This window comes from Euleptes europaea, chromosome 11 (assembly GCF_029931775.1).
Source record: "Euleptes europaea isolate rEulEur1 chromosome 11, rEulEur1.hap1, whole genome shotgun sequence".
In the NCBI taxonomy this organism is placed as follows: domain Eukaryota; kingdom Metazoa; phylum Chordata; class Lepidosauria; order Squamata; family Sphaerodactylidae; genus Euleptes; species Euleptes europaea.
Genome location: NC_079322.1, coordinates 44,253,395 through 44,276,653, shown reverse-complemented (window position 1 = coordinate 44,276,653; position 23,259 = coordinate 44,253,395). Strand labels below are relative to the sequence as shown.

General features: G+C 44.0%; 1 protein-coding gene across 6 annotated transcripts; it reads right to left on the bottom strand.

Moving 5' to 3' along the window:
• Positions 1-423: 423 nt before the first annotated feature.
• TMEM196 (transmembrane protein 196) lies at positions 424-22,960 on the bottom strand. 6 transcript variants are annotated; one of them, XM_056857712.1, is made up of 6 exons: positions 22,735-22,960; positions 8,881-8,937; positions 7,830-8,084; positions 4,436-4,509; positions 2,685-2,766; positions 424-580 (listed from the first exon to the last, which is right to left on the bottom strand). In XM_056857712.1, exons 1-6 carry the CDS (start codon positions 22,897-22,899, stop codon positions 518-520), a joined length of 696 nt encoding a protein of 231 aa, XP_056713690.1. In that variant the 5' UTR covers positions 22,900-22,960; the 3' UTR covers positions 424-517. The 6 variants fall into 6 exon arrangements, with proteins under 6 accessions (XP_056713690.1, XP_056713691.1, XP_056713692.1 ...); XM_056857713.1 differs by having other exon boundaries at positions 2,685-2,763; XM_056857714.1 differs by having other exon boundaries at positions 22,741-22,960.
• Positions 22,961-23,259: the final 299 nt, after the last annotated feature.

Sequence of the window (23,259 nt, the reverse complement as noted above, 5' to 3'; positions counted from 1 at the left end):
GTTCAAATTTTGACTTATGGCACCCTTGAAAGCATTCTGTCTTTCAAAACAAAGACATCAGTGTGGTTGCAGCATGCTCATGATTCATTCATTGGTCTCTGTATCTGAAAGGCAAGGCTTGCATTCCAACCACTGTGCAATCCAACATTTGAACTCTCGCCATTGTCATGTGTTGGCCAAGGGTTTCCAGAAATCATCAAGAGAGTAAGCGTCCACAAAGTCAGTTTCAGATCGTTCCAAAGAACCATGAAAAATTATTTAGACCCAAAAAAATAAAAAATAAAGAAGTGATAATTTCTGCTTATTTTCCAAATACGTAGTAAAATATTTCCAGACTATGGAAAAGGGAATCCCAAGAACCAACTGAAATGGGATGCCACTGTGCCATTTTAAAAACTAAAATTGGTGTAGATCAGAGCCAAGATTCATTTTGTGCCTTCTTTCCAAGTTGTTGGCATCTCCATTTTTCCCCATCAAGAGAATCCTGAAAATAGTTGTCCCGTAAACAGTGAATCTTTCAGTATGCTCTTCCATTATAAATTAAATGTGGTCCTCCATTGCTCATGTTGTCTGTCATTTCCTGTAAGAATTGAAAGCACTAATTAAAATGAAATGTGATTTAGTGTCAGTTTGATACATAGCTAATTACAAGTTTTAATCCATGCAAAGTCTGCAGCCTGGATTCAGCTCATTCTAGGTTTCCTTTTGAGAAGTATGTCCCCCCCCCACACACACACACAATAACCACCCTGCTTAGGGTTGCCTGATCTGGATTGAGAAATACCTGGAGATTTTAGGGGTGGAACCTGTAGAGGGCCAGGTTTTTGGGAGGGGAGGGACTTCAATAGGGTATAATGCCATAGAGTCCACCTTTCAAAGTGGCCATTTTATCCAGGTGAACTGATCTCTGCTTTCTGGAGATCAGTTGTAATCCCAGGAGATCACCAGCCACCACCGGGAGGTTGGCAACCCTGACCCTATGGGTGAGTTGCCCCACAGTGGCAGCGGGGGGGGGGGGTAGTCATCTGCAAGGGAAAGCTGAATGTAGAACTGCAAGCCTTAGACTTTTACATTGCCTAGCATTGGGGGGGGGTCTATATGCTTAGACGCCTACAGGATGATGCGATACTGGTTATCATCAATGGTGATTGCATGAGAGGCTCTGGAGGCAAACATCCTCCTAGCACAGGGGTCTGCAAACTGCGGCTCCCGAGCCGCATGCAGCTCTTTGGCCCATTGAGTGCGGCTCTCCGAACTTGGTTCGCAGCCCCTGCTCTCGCGCCTGCTCACGCTGGCAGCCAGGCTGCGGAGCCGGCGCGCCTGAGAGAGAGCGAGAGAGCGAGCGAGTGCAAGAGAGAGAGAGAGAGAGAGAGAGAGCAGGCGAGCGGGCGCGCTGTCTCTCACCCCCCCCCGGGTCCCCCTTTCCCTTGCCCTCAATGGTTGGGAGGCTAAAGCCTCCCCTCCCCTCTAGCCGCGTGATTGCTGGGCGGGGGGCTCTGCGGTTCCTGCCCCCCCGCCTATCAGCTGTTGGGCTGGGCGGGCTTCCTTTGGTAAACCTGGCCTCCGGCGGAGTCCCATTGGGAGGCCATGTCTACCCACTGGCTTTCTTGGCGGTAGACCTGGACTCCGAGGACTCCTTCAGAGGCCAGGTCTACCCATTGGCTTCTATGGGCCTCCGGAGGCCAGGTCTACTGCCAAGAAAGCCAATGGGTAGACCTGGCCTCCCAATGGGACTCAGTAGGAGGCCAGGTCTACCAATAGGCTTTTATGGCGGTAGACCAGGCCTCCAGACGAGGACTCCGGACAGGGAGGGGGAAATGGCAGGGACTTACAATTTAATTTTTATCAATAAATAAGATCACTATTAACTATGATATCAAGTTTTATTAAGTGTACCTATAGTTTAATTAAGACTTAAAACTTTAATTAAAGATTATTAAGTTAATAAACAGTGTACCTACCTATATAGTTTAAGTTTAAGAAATTTGGCTCTCAAAAGAAATCTCAATTGTTGTACTGTTGATATTTGGCTCTTTTGACTAATGAGTTTGCCGACCCCTGTCCTAGCACAACATGGAAGTATGTTACAAGAGTGGCAGAAGTTTCTGTACCAGTGCCAACCTTAGCCATTCCAGCATGTAGGCAAAACATTAAGCAAGACCATCCGCTACAGCCCTACACCAGAGCTTAAGGTTTGGTGGCCTGGTAGGTGCCCACCATAGCTTGTTGAGTCTTATCTAGTCTTTCCTTCCATTCCTGTGTTCCTCACTAGAACTTTTGCTTGACTTTTTCCCCTCGTGGTGGTTCTTGCGTTGCACATTCTCTCCAGGTGATGACAGCTTGCTGCTGCTCACCTACACGGATCTCACCCCAAACTTGGGCCCTCATTCCCACTTCTGTTGGAATCCCTTCCCTGGTTGCTTCATGTCTCCACACAAGATCTGGCCCTCTGTCGCTTTTTCACCCACTGATGTGCCTGGACAGCAGATTACACTCGAACAAAGGCAGTACAGCTAATGAAAACTCTTCACCTGCCATAAGCAGCTCTAGAAATGGTTTCCCTAAGCAACTCTTCCTTGCAAGTCCAGTCCTAGCTCTACCATTTCAAATGTCTGAAGGAAGATATAGAGCACATGTTCTAATTATGAAAGAGATGGCTGTTGAATTTCAATTCACATTTATACCTTGGTCTCTGCTAGGATTTCCAGGAAAGGTGCCAGATAATGCCGGTTGAAGGGAGGGTTTGGTGAAGAAGACACCTGTCTGCTGGGAAACAGAGTGAGATCAGTAAACTCACAATCCCATCAACTATTAAACAGCCTGTGGATGTGGTTCTTGAAAGCAGACAAACAAAGATCAGAGGGGGGCTCAGGAATTCTTTGGCCCCCTAAGTCACTATCTCAGCTTACATTTTTCCATTTGTAAAATCAGAATCATAGAGCTTGTTTACATAATCAGAAAGAGAGAGAGAGAGAGATAACAGAGGGTATAGCCATGGCTGGAAATTCTGGACTGTTACCGAAAATCAGCCATTTTCCCCTGGCTTCATTTCTAGTTCCAAGAATTCTACCAGAGTGTTTTAGCCTTACACTCTCATGCTCTTCCTTGGGTCAGTTTCAGGTTACAATGATTTTGCTCTGCTCTTGAGTACCACCATCTCCAGGTATTGACCATGTTATAGTTCATCGCTACACTAAGCCATAGGAAGGAAAACAATTCCTGATTATCCAAATATACATTGTCTTCCTTGCTTCAATCTCAGGTATGTCTTCTCATTACTTAAACAAATCCAGGTTTGAAATGAGATTAAAAGTTGTTATTTCATGATCAGATTGTATAAACAAACTCCTAATAGCCTACCTCACAGGAGTAGAATGAGAATGGACAAATTAAGGATGGTAAGAAAAGTTCAATCTAACATTTATTCATAGTTTTGCTGTCTTTGCAGCTAGTGAGCAAAAATTTAAACCCTCAAATTGTTCTCATTAATCACTGGCATAAATGTAATTATTTGAATGGCCCTCCCAATTCAGTATGAATGTTGGCAGTCGTTTCTTTAATTTTAAATGTTATTCATTACATTACAGCCATAATTTAGTTTATGCACAGAGTGGATTGGATCAGAGAATTCCTTTCCATTATGTTTTCCTCCTGTGGAGCAAGGACAAGGGAATCCTTGGATCTAATCCAGTGGGCTTTTGAGTGCAATCTGGGGAGGGGGGTTAGTTGTGCCACGGCTGGGGACAGCACAGCCACAGCACAGCTGAGCCACCTCCTCAGTGGCTTGCTGCACCGTGGCCAGCAACCTGGCAGGGATGCTCCCCCAATGCCCATCGAACTACCTTAAGCAGCTCCATAGGCTGCACCCACAATTTTGCCAGCATACGTTCGTGCCAGCAAAAGTGGGCGTTCCTGGGGCAAAAGGGCTCAGAGAGCTGACTACTGCATGCCCCGCCCCTGGGAATGCCCCTTTGGTGCTGGCACGAGCCTTTGCGCTGGAGGTTTTCTGCTGTCACAGCTGTGCCAGCACTCATGCATGGCACTGCCATACTACTCCCCAGAACCAGCGTTAAGTGCCTTGGCGCCAGCGTAAGTGCCTTATGCCGTCACAAGTGGCATTTGCACTGGTGCCATGGTCACACTGTCTCCTCACCGCTTTCACCCCTTCCTGCTTTGGATTGCGCTGTAAGGCATGAAGCAGCTAGTAGAAAAGGTGTAACTTTAGAACACTGGCACATCCAAGAGAAATCATTTGGATGCTTACAACTTGGAGCAATATTTTAAATGAAGAACAGATTTCTAAACGTTAGAGTTCTAAGACTTCTGGGGGTGTGCTCAAATCGTCAGCCAAGGTGTGACTATGTATTTGTCTGAAAAGCAGAACTTCCTAGGGTGACAACATAAGAGCATTGTCACTTCCTAGAATTCAGCATACCTGGGAAGCAACTCTGGTGTCGGGGGAACCACCGGGCAGCTGGGCAGGTCGGTTATTTCAATCCCCCTCAATCTCTAATATAAATATAACAGTTATAAATAACCAGAAACATACAACCAGAAACAAATGCATATGCATGATGCTACATCAGTAACAACACATAGAAAGAACAATTTGTTGTAAGCTAAAGATTTAGCAATAGGTCTGTCATAGGACTGAGCTTTGTCGTACTGTGAGAATGCTTGGAGCAGATGTTTCAATGATCCCACTACTTGCAGACATCCTACATTCAAACCTGTCATCTCAGGGGAGAAATGTCACTGGAACCTTTCTCCCTGAGAAGCTAGGGGAGAGGGCTAGGGTTGCCAGCTGCCAGGTACTAGCTGGAGATCTCCTGCTATTACAAATGATCTCCAGCTGATAAAGATAAGTTCACCTGGAGAAAATGGCCATTTGGCAATTGGACTCTATGACACTGAAGTCCCTCCCCTCCCCAAACCCCACCCTCCTCATGCTCCACCCCCAAAAACCTCCCACCGGTGGCGAAGAGGGACCTGGCAACTCTAGAGGGGGCATTCAACCATTTTGATTCCCCACTAGCACTGTGCATTCTTATTGTCTGACGAATCTTCTTCCAAAAACATATCCAGTTTGTTTGTGTCATCAACACAAATAGGAAAACGAACCCCAGGTACTTCTTAATATCAATGGCCCTGCCCTGGCTCCTGTGCATGCTGTGTAACTCTGCCTATTCATTTATGGATTCAAAAAAATTCAGGCCTCAGTACTTGCTCTGCCAGACTGCCTGCCTTTCTTAGAGCAACAAATAAAAGCCACAGCCTGGCAAGTCTGTTCTCTTGCCTCCCTTCTTGGAGTTCCAGATGTGTCCCTCTGTTCACAGTGTACCTGTGCCTGCTTTCCAGAGAGAGCCAGACATTTGTTTTTGTTTTTTTAATAATTATTATTATACACCACTTTCCCCCAAGAACTCAAGGCATAGGCTTTTAGGTCCCCCTTCTCCTTCAGCAGGAGGTTTTTGGAGTGGAAGGGGGGGGGGTTGTGCACCCCCCGAAGTGCTGCATCGCAAGAGGCCTTTACCACTCAAACTGGGAGTTTGAGTGGTAAAAGGCCCATTACGATGCGGCACTTCCGGGTGTAAAACACATCACAAGGGGCCATTTACCACCCAAACTCCCAGTCTGAGTGGTAAAAAGCCCCTTGCAATGCATTTACACCTGGAAGTGCCACGTCGCAAGGGGCCTTTTACTATTCAAGTCAGGAGTTTGAGTGGTAACCGGCCCCTTGCGATGCGGCTCTTCGGGGTGTAAACTGGAAGTGACGTGTCACAACAGGCAGGCCCACGTGCACGCATTGCCCACCAACCCTCAGCTTGTTGACGGGCAGGCAGGTGGATTGGCGGGGATTTGCTTGCCACCACCTGGCATTTGGCAACCCTAACAAGGCATCTAACACCAGAGTTCAAAAGCATCCAACAAAATCAGCAAGCTATGAACAATAAAAGTTCAAGCTCATACCTTTGCAACCAGCACATATCAAGGTTCAAGAGAAAGAGCACTTCACCAAAACATTCTCTGGAAAAGCAAATTTTGGCAGTGCTTTCTAAAAGGGGTGGAGCCTGGTACACAGCCTCCAGGAGGCCATTCCAGAAAGAGGGAGCAGCAGCAGGAAGGGCCTGATTTTTTTCAAAAAGCAGTCCAGCTAGCCTTGAGAAATGAGCACTGATCAGGGTATGGTGTACAGACTGAAAGGGGCGCATAGGTTCATACCAGGTGATCAGGCCCTTCAGATATGAGATATGATACATTGTGGAGAGTTTTAAAGGTGAGTACCTTGAACTGAACCTAGAAACAAATCAATAGGCAGTGCAATTGCTTTAACACAAGGCATCACTTTCATATTGGCTGAACCCTGTAAGTTAGTGAAATACAGAGTAGGATATCATCAGCATATTGACGGCTCCAGACTATCTCACTGAGCTGCCCATAATGGATGTTAAACAACACGGATATGTAGCTTTGCAGAACACTACATTTAATAGGTCATGCAGCTGACTCTTCTGTCTCTGGTGGAAACATTCTCTGTTAAAAAGACCAAAACTATAGTCTAGTAGCTGTACTTCCCCTTTCCTATCAATGAAATAGAATGAAATGACCCTCCATATCGAAGACGGCCAACAGATATAATAAGGTCTAATAGGATCAGTAGAGAAAATATGAGGTGACTCATCTGTCAACAGAGATGATCCCCTAGTATATCTAAGACTGTTTCCCCAGTCCATGCCTAAAGACAGGTTGGAATGGATCATGGGCAGAAGTATCATTCAGGAAAATTTGACACTGTCCTATCATTGGCCAGTTTATCTCCTCAAGCTCCACCCCAAAAACCTCCTGCCGGTAGCAAAGAGGGCCCTGGCAACCCTAGACATATTAATGACCCTAGCCAACCTGGCAAGGTTGAATGAGCTAGAAAGGGTAGGATTTGTTTGGCAGGTGATGGTCTTCACAAACCCAGGGACGCCTGCTAGTGAGAAGTTTTAACTGCCTACCAAATAGGGATACTTTCACTAACCTGCACTACACTTCACTAACCTACCTTCACTGAGAGCTTTAACCCAATTTTGTCAATAAAACAAAAATACTCTGTAAAAAGGGGGACCTTTCTTCTATGGCTGTGATTTGGCAGTGAAAGATTAATTTGGTGAGAGGCCCAATCCCTGAGCATTTCACCCACCCTGGATGGTAAGCATGAAGTTACAGTTTTTGCATGTGTTTCCTTTTGAAATATGTCTCCCATTAAAAACAACAGGGAAAAAATGAATGAATGTAATAGATTAAAAAAAAAGTATATAGAAATGAAGCAAAAATTGAGAAAAAATATTGTCTATTCCCTGTTCTTCTGCTTGCAGTGAGAAGCAGTACAATCCAACAATAGATAACACTGCTGATTGTGTCACTTGACTTTCTGTACAATTTGAATCTGTGGATAAGTCCCTGATTTGCAAACAACTTAGCAGAGGACAGAAAGGAATTTAATACTGTCATGCAATGAGGCATATTGAGAAAGGCCCATTAATTAAACAGCCTTTCCATTCTTTATGAAGGTCTATATTTAGCGACAAAGCGCTTAGAGAAGTTATACAATGGAACAATGCAGATAATGGATGTATTTTGTTGAAATGGGTATATTGCAAAAAAGATACAGTATCTAAAAATTGCTTTCCATAACAGAATGAAACTTATACAGCAGAGCAGTATTTCATTGTCCCTGTTACTCATATCTGAAAATTGAATTCCCCGGCTGCCACTGGAATATATTAGAACATTGAGTTGCTTGGGGAGAAACATAACAAAATCAGGACATTTTCCTAACTTACTTTCTCGGCCATTTCATGGGAATGATGCAGTGAGTGCTCTCGTTCCGAAAACATTCGCCTTTGCTCATAGCTGGCAAGCCGGCAAGTGAGCCATGACGAAAGGGTGCAGCCCCCAATCCCGATGCATGCCAGGGACATGGATGTAAGATGCAACGAATAGAGAACCGAGGATTTCTTTGTCAGTGCGCGAAGGAACTGGAAGTTTAGTATTCCTCCAATGAGTCCACAGATGCAGCAGGCTGAAAAAAGGATCATCTGGTAGGAGACAAGACAGATCACATTAGCACGAGGTTATCTGGAGGAGAAACAACAGAGATGTCTATCAAATAAAAACATGTATGAACAATGTAAAAAAAAAAGTGGGCACTAAGCATTATGTAGAACTATCAGCTACTTTGTTCAGCCAGTCACCACAGTTGGCCAGCACAGGTGGATGACTGTGACTTGATCACTTGGGCAGGTACCTATAGTAACCTGCCCAAGGCCACACAATAACAGTTGTAAATATGGTACAGTCCTCTCCGGTAATTTTATCAACTGAGATTTCAAATAGGTGTTTGGTTTGGTTTGAACAGGGAAGACTAGTATGATAAAAGACTCACTCAGCTTGCTAAAATATTTTGAATGGGATTGTTTTAATGGTGGAAGTAATTAAGGGAGGGGTCTACCAATGGAAACCTATGTCATGATTGGTGGAAAGTGAAGGCAAAGAAGTATAGCCAAGTTGCCTTCATTAGAATTGGACTATTTGGGGGAGGGGATATGTAATTTGTGTAATTTTAATACTTCTGGTCCCACAAGGATAGGAAGAGTTCAGTCTACAGCAGTACCCCACCATTCCACATGGCCAAAAGGGATTATGGCAGGACTAGTACAGACGGCATAGTCTGCCCTATCCATTTCCTGAACTCACTGTGGGGGTATACAAGGGGGAAAGGTACTTCCTACCCCATTATGAAGATAGATCATGATGATTTGCAGTAGTGTTCAAAATCCTCTACCATTTGCATTTCACCCAGTGATACATATTGCAAGTCATGTGAAAACTTACGACAAGTCCTGTTTTTTTTTTGGCACACAGAATTCCACATGCTCCACAAAGCAGAAACTGTAAAGAGAAGAAGGGTAATTATTTTATAGCTGAAAGCCTAGATCAATAAGTAAAACCCTGCTATATTATAAAGCAATGCAAGAAATCACAGAATATTCATTGTTTCAAATATATCTGTATCTGGATTGTAAAGTTACTCTTTCAAAGAAAGCAATTTTATATATACTTTATAATTAAGGGAACATTAGGAGGGCATGTTATTAGCCTTGTTATTAGGTAAAGGTAAAGGTCCCCTGTGCAAGCACCGGGTCATTCCTGACCCATGGGGTGACGTCACATCCCGACGTTTCCTGGGCAGACTTTGTTTACAGGGTGGTTTGCCAGTGCCTTCCCCAGTCATCTTCCCTTTACCCCCAGCAAACTGGGTACTCATTTCACCGACCTCGGAAGGATGGAAGGCTGAGTCAACCTTGAGCCGGCTACCTGAAACCGACTTCCGTCGGGATCGAACTCAGGTCGTGAGCAGAGCTTTTGACTGCAGTACTGCAGCTTAACACTCTGCACCATGGGGCTCCTAGCCTTGTTATTAGCTATTGCCTTATTTCAGAAATCCGCTCCTTTGCTAGTCTGTTCCTGAGTACATATGAAATTATAAATATTAACCATTCTAGAGCATTTATTCTTATTTGCAGTCAAATAATCTTTGTCTATCTACCCTGGCCTTCCTCCAAACAGCTCAGGGTGCCATACATTGTTTTCCTCTCCCTGATAATAAGGCATTTGAAACTCATTGGCTTGATTCAGACTTGAGAACGGCACCAGTGACAATTATTGTCATGAAGTAATAGTAATAATAATCTGAAAAAGTTGACTGCTACATTTCAGAATCCAAAACATTTAATGAAAAAAATGGAAACTTAAAAATGCAAAAGTGGGCATTAAAATTTCAAGAGGAAGTCTGTCTTCTTTTGCATGTTTTGAACAATAGAACCACACCAAATCTACATATCACATCCACATAAAACTTGCCCTCCCTCCAAGAGCTTACACTTGAAGATTGGATTGCATCAAATGCCACTATTTTATACTTGGGAAATTCAACATCGTTCATGGTTTTCTAAAATGTTCAGTTCTATTTCCAGTGTAACCGAACCCAAACCCTGAAATTTTAGATAACCTCAAAGTGAGTTGATTGTCTCAATCAACTCGAATCCCAGGACAACATCAAAGCCAACTTTTTCTCCAGATCACTTTTGCATACTTTAGACACATTTCTGGATATTAGTCAGTATCCCCACATCTAAGTGTTCTTGAAAGGAAGAGTAGTCTTCCCCACCCCCAGTAGTGCCATCTTCCTTTCAGGGCAATATAGTAACTCTGCAGCACTCATTCATGCCGTGAGGTGAAATCATGTGCAGTGAAGTGCGGCTTTGGAATTGGATGAATTTATGATGAATTTCTGGATCAATAGCAGTAAATTCATGTCTACTCTTTTGTACAGTTCCCTTAAAGTCATGCAATCATCTCATAATCATAATAATCTCCCAAACCATGCAAAACCTATAAATTAATCCCAAAATAGACCCCAGGGAAGACAGGCTTGGGCAGAAATAATGCTATTATGATGATCCGGTGCAAATATCCCAAACACAGAATGTTGAACAGGATGTAGTCTGCATAAGCATTAAAAGTCTTGATGGGATTGGCAAGCATCACTCAAATTTAATCACAGAGTTTTCAGAACAGGGCACATTTGATATATTTTCCACTGATAACCTGTTATGCTGAAAATTCACACAAAATCGGAAGCAGTTCCTTCTTCAGGATATATATCTCCCTAGTAATTCATGCAATCTTGATAAGACAGGCTAAATAATTTAGTTTTATTCTCTGATGGAAACAAACATGCTATTAATAAGTAAGCCTATATATTTGCCCTGACCTGGATAGCTCCAGGCTAGCCTGATCTCATCAGATCTTGGAAACTAAGCAGGTTCAACCCTGGTTAGTATTTGGATGGAAGACCTCCAAGGAATACCAGGATCATGACGTGGAGGCAGGCAATGGCAAACCACCTCTGAACATCTATTGCCTTGAAAACCCTACAGGGTCTCCATAAGTCAGCTGTGACTTTCCATTATATATCTGATCTAGAATTTTCAAGAATAATAATATAAATCTGTACCCAGCAGTCTCAGGTAATAATTACAGCAAAAAGAAATAAATCATTCACTTGTCAATTTAAGGCAGGAAAATGGAGACAGTAATGAACCTAAATTGCTCCTTTTCCTTTTGCAGGACTCCTGGGGGCTTGGCATAACAAAGCCATAGCTGCTGCTATTTCTTCAGGGGCTGTAGCAAACCCAGTATATAGAGATCACACACCAGATGTGCAAGTTAGATTTGGCTGAGAGTGTGTGACTGGGCCAAGCCCACTCAGCAAGCTTTCATGGAGAAGTGGGGGTTTGAACTTGGGTCTCCCATAGTCTAACACTCTAGCCACTAGCTGGTACACTTCCCCCTCCCCACCACCAATGTCACATCTAATGTCACAATAGCTTTGCGCAAGCCCATTGCAAGCATTCATGGGTTTTCCCACAATTCTTTGGTGAGGAAGCAACCATTACAGACTGTAAAAAAGTAAGTACTTTTAAAATTCTCTCAAGGGGCATTTTTTGAGATAGAGTCACCAAATTTGCAGCGTAGCTGCAAGGGACTATCTTTGCATGAATCCCAAAGTTTGGGTTAGGGCAGGGGTCGGCAAACTCATTAGTCAAAAGAGCCAAATATCAACAGTACAACGATTGAGATTTCTTTTGAGAACCAAATTTCTTAAACTTAAACTATATAGGTAGGTACACTGTTTATTAACTTAATAAACTTTAATTAAAGTTTTAAGTCTTAATTAAACTATACACTGAATAAAACTTGATATCATACTTAATAGTGATCTTATTTATTGATAAAAATTTAATTGTAAGTCCCTGCCATTTCCCCCTCCCCGTCCGGAGTCCTCGTCTGGAGGCCTGGTCTACCGCCATAAAAGCCTATTGGTAGACTTGGCCGGCGGAGTCCCATTGGGAGGCCAGGTCTACCCATTGGCTTTCTTGGCAGTAGACCTGGCCTCCAGAGGCCCATAGAAGCCAATGGGTAGACCTGGCCTTTGAAGGGGGACTTTTTTCCCCTCCTCGGAGGCCAGGTCTACCGCCAAGAAAGCCAGTGGGTAAACATGGCCTCCCAATGGGACTCAGCCGGAGGCCAGGTCTACCAAAGGAAGCCCGCCCCGCCCAACAGCTGATAGGCGGGGGGGCAGGAACCACCGAGCCGCCCGCCCAGCAATCGCGCGGCTAGAGGGGAGGGAAGGCTTTAGCCTCCCAACCATTGAGGGCAAGGGAAAGGGAGACCCACTCTCTCTCTCAGGTGCGCCGGCTCCGCAGCCCGGCTGCCGGCGCGAGTGGGCACAAGAGCAGGGGCTCCGAACCAAGTTCGGAGAGCCGCACTCAACGGGCCAAAGAGCCGCATGCGGCTCTGGAGCCGCAGTTTTGAGACTCCTGGGTTAGGGGGTCCAATTTTATGGGGTCCTGAAGGGGTCGACCCCCTCCTCCACAGAAAAGCATTGTAAACTTTACCATGCTTTTCTATGGAGGAGTGGGGTGACCCCTTCGGGACCCCATAAAATTGGACCCCCTGACCCAATCGTCACCAAACTTCATGGTTCATACAAGGAGAGTCCATTGAAGCTACTTGAAAATTTGGGATGCCCCCACAGGAGCTTCAAAAAATCCCCATAGGCTAAAATGGACCTGATTTTTTTCCAGTAAACCTGGAAATAAAGCCGAATACCCCTTTTCTGGTATGCGTAATCGGCTTTTCCCGGGTTTACCAGAAAAAATCAGGCCCAGTAAACCCGAACCCAAAATTTACTGATTTGTTTTTTTTGCACAACCCCACATGAGAGTCTTATTGCACATATGGACCTTTGTAGACTCATTTTGTATGTGTCAAGGTTATTTTGCATTTCCAACAACTTTGAATGCATCCCTAGGGGATGAGGAAGGAGATGGTGGGTATAGTCCCACTGTATATTAGTGCAACAAATAATGTATATAGAGGTCTATTTTTCTCTATCAGACACAGTGGCAGCTGAATGTGGACTGGATGCGAATGATGCAAGCATAGAATATCAGTCACATGGGAGAGTGTCATGAGAAAGTGGCTACCATGCATTTGCATCCAGATTTTGACAAGATTAGCTTTGCCCGAACCTAACTCTCTAGTTAGTGAGAAAACTGATGAAAGATAGATCCAGAGAATGAGAAGTAGTTGATTCTGTTTTGACAGTTACCATAAATGAAAATAGCAGTCTCCTCCTCTCCTCTCTCTCTTTTTAAACTAATTTCAGAAATGAGTCATCAGAAATTTATGTAGAAGTGACAGCAATGCCAACCTGCCAAGTTAACAGTTCTGTTGGTACCCTTGACCTTATTCTCCCTATTTTTCTTTGTTACTCTCTTTTGCATTGTGCCCCATATACCTATACATATGACACTACCTTGAACTGAGTCAGGCCATCAAGGTCAATCTCATCTCCTCTGACTAGCAGCAGATCTCTGAGTCTCAGGCAGAAGTCTTTCTCATCACTTTCAGCCTGCTCCTTTTAACTAGAGATGTCAGGGATTGAACATGGAACCCTCTGCATGCCAAGCAGATGTTCTACCATTGGCCAATCCTTTCCCTCTAAACTGATTTTCTATTTGTTTTTGGTAAATGGTTTACATAAGAATGCCACCATAGGCCCAGATTGCAGTAGGAGCAGTATAGTAATCGAAGGGGCAGTCAAAAATGTACCAATGAGGATCCAACCAAATAGCACCCATTCATAAATGAGGGGAATGCTCCCATTCTGGACGTATTATTTAAGACATTTTAGAATGAGTGGAAGCATTCCTTGCTGACAAATATCCTGGAGCTTGATCTCTGGTTTTGATTTCTCAAGTTGTTGGAAGGGCAACAAGGGGAAAGGGAATCAGCAGGTGATTGAGATATTCTCCTTCCATCAGGCCTGATCATTCTGATTGCATTACTGTGTATTCCATTAGTATTTCCCACCAATCATTTTGCCTCCTTGGTAAGCAGAGGGGCATTCAGATTTTACACAAGCTCAAATTCTCTTGCTAATGTCTGCTGTTCAGATTGTGGTGGGAAGCAGAGTTGGACAGAAGCTACTCTTTGCCTCTCCCTCCATGTTAGCTAAGCAGTGCCAGTCACACCTCCTGTTTTGCAGTGGTCAGAGGGAAATGTTTCACTTGTATTCCATATCAAGTAGGAAACACTGCAGAAATGTGGGGAACAGAGTATTTTTGCACTCTGGAATTACTACCCTAGCAATAGGCAGCCCATCTTCCCAGCAAATAGACTGCAAAGGGGATTTTTTAAAATATATATATATATATACACCACACATATGCCACACTGATTGAATAAGGCATCACGTCCCTCCAATAGTAAAAGCATAGCGATGAGATGTGAGTCACTGATGAGGAATGATCAGATCACTTCATTATGTGAAAGAGAACAACTGATTCAAGAGTAGAAATCTTTCAATACATAAATGAACTAAAGGACTTTATCTTTTCTCCAATACAAATCAGATACATCCTATTAGTCTCAGTAGGGGGGAAAGACAGGCATCTCTTTCTGTTCATGTGTAAAGTAGAGCAAGTGTAGGAGGGAAGGGGTATATATTTAAACAAGTCTCCATCTTACATCTTGTCCCCCATGCTACCCACCCCATCCTACATCTTATTCCAGGGTTTGAAGCAGCCCCCCCCCCCAAGACTTGCTGCAATATGGACAATCAGCCAGGTTGAGGGAAAACTATTGAATTAAACATAGTGCAGCTTCTTATGGTGGAGATTAGGAAATTAATCCATGCCATCCCCACATGCTCCACATTTGGGGGGAGGGGAACACTTGGTCCTCCTAGTCGTCTTCTAAACATAGTTTACCTCTTGATAATCTCAGAAAAGCTCATCCTTATTTATTTATTTTATTTCTATTCCACCCTTTCCTGACCAAGGTCAGGCTCAGGGTGGCTAACAGCAAGCTTCAATCATTTAAAAACATATTGCATAGAAAGTATACTTTAAATTATTTTTAAAACCCTCTGTTCTATTAAAAATTCTAGATAGTACCCTGAAAACCTTGTACAATAATGGTAAGCGGGTCAGAGGATGGGGGTGGGGGGAGAGAGAAAAGGAAAAAACAAGGGATAACCAGGACAAGAAAAGAAATAGGGAATGAAAGTAGATATAAATGATAACTCACTCTCGCATGTACCTGCTCGGCAAATCAGAACTTTTAATAGCCAATGAAATGGAGACAGAAAGGGAAACAGTCACAAGCTCCATTCTCACTTGTCTGGGAGTTTGAAAAAGTCCCACAACTGTCCCAGTTTCCACTTGGTGAGGCAACCCTTGTCCTTACTCCTGGGTTACTCTCTGGGTAGTAACCACAGTCACCAACAAATATGAAAGAGCATCTCCTACTGCAAGGATTTGTTTTTCCAGCTGTGTTGCTGCTTGAAGGGGCTGCCTCATTGCCCCATCTCCCACTTTGCTCATGCTAGATAGCGTGGGGACAACTGATTGCACTTTTGCGCTCGTGTGTCTTAGGGATGGTAAGCTAAACTGCTGCCCCTCCCCTTTACCAGTCCTCAGAAAGTGGTACCAAATAGACATGGCATGGGTACAGAAGTCAGGCATTAGGCTTTCAAAATATAATAAATTAATAAGAAGAGTACACGTGGTCTGTACAAGTATGTACATGGTCTGTACAAGTCCTCTAAATCCAAACCCTATACTTACCTAAACAATGCTAAATTAGGACAGGCTAGTATCTCTGGAAGTTGCAGCATTTGAAATCCTCCATTGCATTAGTTCTCAGACTTCCCTCCATTGTCCCTCAACATCTGGTCAAGATGGAGTCCCTGTGTAGAGGATTAGTCTTTCATGGCTAGAGCCAAGAGTCAGTGTAAAAGTACGAGCAAGATAGCTGCTCCCTCGTGTCCTGAGGATTTATGATCTCCCCTCTGGGGTCAGTCCAGTTATTCCTGACCCACAAAGAAGAGACAATCCATCATTATGGTTTTCTCAGTCTCTGCCTTTTTGGTGTGACAATCTAGCAGAGGTGTTAGCTGGTAAACCTTTTGTCTCACTCCAGCCAGAGCCATTTGCATTTGAACTAGAGTACTTGGTGCTTGAAGGGTGACTTGGAGGATTTATGATTCATCCCCTCTGTCTTTCCTCTTTGCCGGCTATGAATATGCAAGCTGGGTTCCAGTACATAGACAAAGTGCAGACCCGATTATTGGAATATAAATGTGATCTCTAGGGTGGAGGACATTTCTCAACAGGAGGATATTTTTCCACAGGAACCACTGTGTTTGAATTTTTTTTGGGGGGGGGTCCTTTGGGTGAGGAGTGCAATCCCCTGTGAATTTCATCCCATTGCAGGGGATGGGGTGCAGTTGTACCTGGAAATGTGTGTCATTGAAAAGAAAGGAAAATACCATTGGGTTGATTTCATAATATTCTTATTTCTAACAATACTATTAAAGAATCCAATATAAGGTGTGTTATTTTTAAAATAACATCTTAAAGCCAACTACAACTGGTGGTTTTTGTTTTGTTTTGGTTTTTTTGCATACATACCCTTACACTATAGAAAGTTCTTCCAAAAGTGAATGTACTCATGATAGGGGCTTTACATGCATACCAAGAACGCACTGCAGTGTAAGCTGATAATAGCCAGTGTCCTCACGCAGGGTGTTGTCATGTGTAATAGACCAGGAAAAAAGCCTAGGCTTAACTGAGACCAGAGTTCAATACGAGCCAACCCCAGAATTTATTTTCAGTGCCAGGGCTTAACCTGAAACATTTAAAGTGAAGACAGGATTATATTGTGTGACTTCCCAATAGCAGTTAGTTCATTATAGCCTGCCTTCCACACATTTTAAATTAAAGAGCTTCTTGATCCAAGAGTAGCTTGGAGGCAGTCTTCATCTCAAACACACCTCCTTTGAGAAGTTAAACACTGAAGAAAGAGAGAATCTGTTGACAGTAAAGTGTTACTAATGATGTAGACTGTTCAGGGTGGTGGTTATTTTTAAATAGCATTACACTTTTGTTCTTATGCATTCTGTGTGATTTTGTATTCCTCTGTAGGTGTGTGTGTCTGTGTGTAACAGCTATTTGTATGCATGTTGTCATCTTGCTAACACTGTGTGTCTGTGCGTTCCACACACTCATATGATTGGCTGTGCTGTTTCTATGGAGAACTAGCTCATTCCGTCAGAGTAGTGGATTTTTTAAACACAAAAACAAAAAAACAACTCACTGTTCTTCTATTTACCATCGGAGACTAATTACAGTTCACATTGTATGACTATGATGAGCCATACAAGCAGAAAACACTTGGAATGGGGTAGCTGTTTTCATGGGCATCAGAGTTAGCATCATTTTAACACCTTAGCTTCTTCCATAACTGGGAGAACAGACACGTTCACAAACAACTGGAAAAAAGAGGCAAAGCCCATTGAATTAAATGAGTGATTGATATTCAATATCTTTGCCTTCGTAGAGGCTGTTTTCTAATATACTGAGAACCTTCCAGAATTTTGACCTCAGAAAGGCAGTATCAGAAGGCCAGAGCATGGCTCCTCTTCTCTCATGCTTTCATGTCAAAGATGTTGAGTATTCTGGTTTCAATCCAGGAAAGATCACAGTGGCACATTTGTCATTAGTACAATCACCCCATTCCAAGGACCTTTGCTGGACCCAGGAAGAGTCCATGGCATCTTATTGGATTTGAACTCTGTATAAATGTCTTGCCCTGGCCTGGATGGTCCAGGCTAGCCTGATCTTGTCAGATCTCGGGAGCTGTTCAGGGTCAGCCCTAGTTAAGTATTTGGATGGGAGACCAGCAAGGAAGTTTAGAGTTGTTATACAGAAGCAGGCAATGGCAAACCACCTCTGTTTGTCTCTTGGATTGAAAACCCTGCAGGCTCATTATAAGTCAGCTGTGATTTGATGGCACTTTCCACCACAATTAATGTTTTATATATAGTTGATCAGAGTTGACACTAAACAGCTATTCTCTATTTGTCTTCACTTGACAGAGTACAGGGGCATAGTTCTGCGGAATGGCATGTGGGTTGCAAAGAGAAAGTTCCCAGTTCAATCCTTGGCACCTCCAGTTAAAATATCTCAAGGAGCAGGTTCTTGGGGAAATACCTGTCTTCAGTACCTGCATTGATCCAATATTGTACTGTAGATTCAACCCATGTTTCTTAGTGCTCCTTACCCTTGCCCAAGCATAAAAAGCTGTTGAAGTCATGTTATTCTTGGCATAGAATGTCAGTGTGGTATAGTGGTTAGAATGCCAGACTAGGATCTGGGAGACCCAGGTCCAAATCATTCACTCTGCTGTGGAAACTTGCTGGATGATGTTGGTCCAGTTACTGTCTCTCAGCCTAACCTACCTCACAGGCCAGTTATTTTAAGGACAAAATGGAGGAGGGAGAAATAATGTTGTAAGCCTCTTTGAGTCCATATCGAGGAGAAAAGCGGAGTATAAATATCTGAACAAGTCAGTCTTAAAATTCCTAAAGGATATGGAGCAACTGACATGATTTGTGTGCTCTAGGTTCCTACTAGATATCAGATATCAAATAATTTCTTCAATTTTAAAGCCAAACTTCCTAGTCCCTTCAGTAGCACAGAAAAGCTTGATAATGTAAGGATGATGTATTTCAAAGACTAGTGCAGAAAGCAAACAAGAGCCCCCTCCAATTTACTTTTAGATCTCAAGATTCTTCCAGTCAAATTATATCAACAGTGAGAGATCTTGGTCCAGCCAGGTGTCCGAGTGGAATACTTAAAGTTATAGGGTTTGCCCATCACATTTATGGAGACAGTATTAATTATAAGTACTTAGAGTATGCACAATATCTGTAATACATCTGCCTCATAATATGTTCCCTATTGTAAACAAATTGTCCATCATATACAAAACGCCTAATCATCATCTCTGAGTAGATTTAATGTTGTTCATAGGGCAGTTCCATTGATGCCAGTATTGAACAGCAAGCTCATGATGAACTACCTTTTCAGAACTATGGTGAAAGGTGGGTCAACAAAAGCAATCTAAGCCTCAAATGTGAACTCTTAAGTTTAAATAATTGGGGCTTGGTGGTGGAGGAAAGTGCCATTCAGTCACAGCTGACTTATGATGACCCCGTAGGGTTTTCAAGGCAAGAGACATTCTGAGGTGGCTTGCCATTGCCTGCCTCTGTGTGGGCTGAGAGAGTTCTGAGAGAACTGTGACTAGCTCAAGGTCACCCAGCAGGCTTCATGTGGAGAGTGGGGAATCGAGCCCGGCTCTCCACATTAGAGTCTGCCACACATGCCAAAATATTACAAGGACTGGATTTCCTGTGTGCTAACTCTGAATACATTATGTTGGCTGTTGCCAATATTAATCATCTTACAGCAATAAAAATATTTAACATGGTCACCTAATAAAGTACGTGTGGATAGTGAGGCAATACGTGATATGTGTGTGTGATTTAAATCCTCCTAGAACAAGATTTCCAGAGTTAAGGTTTCCATAGTAACCTTCCTTTTAGCCCCTTATGTGTGAAACTGGGCTTCTATCTAGTTACAGCTATTTAAAGACAAAAATGGGTCAAAGGCCTTTAATTACATTTCCGTGGTATGTTATTTTAGGAAGTGTGCATACTGATAGAGCTTTCCTGTAATGGGTGTGCTCTCCTGAAGTTTGGTAATTCATTTCACTCCCTTCCCCCTCATCTCTTTCATTCAGTGTTATTCAAACTACAACAGATAAGACAAAGTGTTTGGTTTAACCCTGTTATGCTGCCATCTCAAGCATTCCTGTTTGGAATAAAGTCTCATTAAACTCTGGGTGAATTTCAAGAGCAAACATACATAAAATTGACTTGTTAATTTGTTTAGAGTCAAGGAGACTGCCAATCCATGCCACAAATTTACATTGCTTTGAAGCCATTAATAGGGCAGGTTCATAAAGCAACTGCCCCCTTCCCAACCAGTAGTTTTGGAAGCATCTTGGGCCACTGATGAGACCACTGAGGAGATGTACATCCTGGCCAGGATCACATTTTAACCAGCGACTGCACAGGCCACTGAGAAGGAGACCTCCAACTGTAGAAAACATTGGAAGGTTCTACAAAATGTTAGGAGGTTCCAAGTAAGCATCCTCCTATGATAGAGGAAATGGAAGGCATCCCTCCAGACAGAGATGCCTAATGACCTCTTCTGAGCTACTTCCTCCCCCAGTGAAGTGGAGGAATGCCAGAAGTGGCTGTTTGGAAAAGAAGCAAGTGGGTGCCAGGAAACAGGTGGCTTGGCACCCCTGGGCACTATGTTGGGGATCAATGTTCTAGGCTATATTCTAGGTGACATAAACAATTATGAATCCCTGTGGATGCACACATAGACAACTGGCATGGAGGCCCTGAAAAATAGATCAGTGCAAGAACCTTACCCAATTTTGTTCTGTGCTGTTACACCAACACTACTGCTGAGTGCAACTCCTATAGGAAAGCATTTGTTTACATCCAACTATCTATAGTTAGCAGTTGCTTATCCTCAACTTTCTCTATTCTGTACTGCCAGTCAAAGGTTTAAGTGTCACCGCCTGGTCCCTTTGACAAAATTATACCAACAGAAGTATAGTGTCCAGATCACACAAAGTGATGGTATCTCTTTACTCTGCTCTGGTTAGACCTCTCCTAGAGTATTGTGTTCAGTTTTGGGCACCACAATTTCAGAAGGATGTAGACAAGCTGGAACATGTCCAGAGGAGGGCAACAAAGATGGTGATGGGTCTGGAAGCCAAGTCCTATGAGGAAAGGTTGAAGGAGCTGGGTACGTTTAGCCTGAAGATAAGACTGAGAGGTGATATGATAATCATCTTCAAGTACTTGAAGAGCTGTCTTATAGAGGAGGATGCTGAGTTGTTTTCTGTTGCCCCAGAAGGTTGGACCGGAAACAATGGGATGAAATTAAATCAAAAGAGTTTCTGTCTCGACATTAGGAAGAATTTTCTAACAGAGCAGTTCCTCAGTGGAACAGGCTTCCTCGGGAGGTGGTAAATGCTCCTTCCCTGGAGGTTTTTAAGCACAGGCTAGATGGCTATCTGTCAGCAATACTGAATCTATTACCTTAGGCAGATCATGAGAGTGAGGGCATCTTGGTCATCTTCTGGGCATGGAGTAGGGGTCACTGGGTGTGTGTGGGGGAGGTAGTTGTGAATTTCCTGCATTGTGCAGGGGGTTGGACTAGATAGTCCCTTCCAACTCTATGATTCTATGATATCCTACTGAAAGCTACATCTCTCCATACACATCCACACAAACACGCGAGCTATCTGAGGGGGTGAAAAGGTGATTCCCAGCTACCAAAATCACCTATTGGTATTTTGGCTGCTGCTCAAGAAAAAGAGTTTGCTGGTTTTTCAGATTTCATGAACAAGTCAAAATATGTACAAATTATACGAACTAGAAATTTAAACAAAAGACTGTGCAGCTATTGAACCTAAAATAAAAAAAGGAAATTAGGCATGTCTATTTTCAGTATTATATTTTAAGCTATTGGTTTAAAAGAGGAGAAGAAGATTATAAAACCCTGATACAGTCCAGTTTTACCTTCTTCCCTTCTGATATGATTAGAACTAGTGGCAAGCAAATGTAGAGACAAGTCCCTTGCATTTCAGAATTTAAGAAATATACATGTTCAGACCAAAATCCTCAAATCAGCTTGCCCCATGGATTTCAACTGAAGGTACAGTTGCTGGTCCAGAGTAGCAGCGCTGACAATTACTGTTCATCAAAGCCTTAACCACATGGGACAAAATCCAGAAAGGGGTATGTACATCTAAACCCAAACACACAACCGAGAGATCCCATTCATTGCACTGGGAATTAAAGGAGCTTAACTTCCTCATGGCTGTATGATTTAAGTGTCAAGAAATTCCACTGAAACAAACAGTTCCTAAGAAAGTGTTTAGGTCTAGCGTGCCTTGCTACAATCCTAAACACACTGCAAGCCTCAAGAATCCCAACAGCAATTTCTATAATGTAAATCCAACAAACCATCCATTAAAATTAATGTAAAAATGTCATCCTCTGTGTTGAGACATTTGATTTGCAGTCATGAAAGATGTCAATCAAATGATGTCAGAATGAAAAGTGAACCTGTTGGGATGTTAAGGGAGTCTGTCCACATTTTTAATCTAATCCAGACTAGAAGGTGCTGTTGCTCCTGACCACAAGAAAATGATGTCATGCGTCAAGAACTCCCATTTCAGTTTTTCTCTCTTTACAAAAAGAAACCACTCTCAGAAGACATGCCCTTGACCTTATCTGAAACCAGCCTTTCTATCTTTAGACCACCATCCAGTGGTGTGCATGGAGGGGAGTGAGGGGAAGACGTCTCATGACCCACCTGACAGATGGCATGCACGCAAAGGCATGGACCCCAGTGCTCTGCCATCTGGAATCGCGGGGGGGGGGGTGAATTACATGAGATGGACGGGGGTTCAAGTCAAGTTCGAGATTTCGCGCTACAAGACACGGGGGCAGGGGCGGGAGCAGACGGCATCCCGGATCATGCACCTGGGCGCTGCACAACGCATGCACACGAGAGTGGCGACCCCGGGAGGGGGACGGGGGTCGCTGGAGGGGCCGCCACCAGCACAGACCGAACATCGTCACCGTCAAGAGTTAAAGAGAGAGTGAAATGGCTAACGTACACACACCCCGCTCCATACCGGAGAAGAGTCTCCCAGCTGCGGCGGCTGCTCGGCCAGGGCCAGGCTGAAGCTGACCGCCCCCACGGCCACGCTGGAGACCCCCAGCCCTATCTCCAGCACGGAGAGCACCAGGAGGCTGCCGATGATGTGGCCGCTGGTGCACATCCTCGCTCGGTCATCGTTCCTACCCGATCAGCTCGGAAAGCAAAGCACTCGCCTCCTCCGGGGGTGGGGGGTGGGTGGGGGTGGGTGGGAGGGGGGAAGCCCCCCCCCCTCTGCCGCAAACTTTTGCCTCTCCTTCAGCAGCAGCCGCGGGAGAAAGGCGGGCGGCTGGCCGTCGAGGCAGACAGCGCCGCCTCCCTCCGATCCCGGCTTCGGGTCCCGAGTGCGAGTCCGGCGAAGGAACCCCGCGGCGGATTCCTCCCCCCAGCCCCGGCCCTTGACGCCTGGGGTAGCTGGAGGCCGGCGCGGAGCGGAGCGGTCCGGGCTGCTGAAGGCTCCGCGGGGAGCTGTCCGAGGTGCTGA

Coding starts and splice junctions, on each gene's coding strand:
- TMEM196 (XM_056857712.1), bottom strand. CDS start 22,899: ATGTGCACCAGCGGCCACATCATCGGCAGCCTCCTGGTGCTCTCCGTG. Junction 8,938..22,734: donor CGGTATGGAGCGGGGTGTGT/GTACGTTAGCCA, acceptor TTCTCTTTACAG/TTTCTGCTTTGTGGAGCATG. Junction 4,510..7,829: donor CCCATGAAATGGCCGAGAAA/GTAAGTTAGGAA, acceptor TATTTATATTAG/AGATTGAGGGGGATTGAAAT.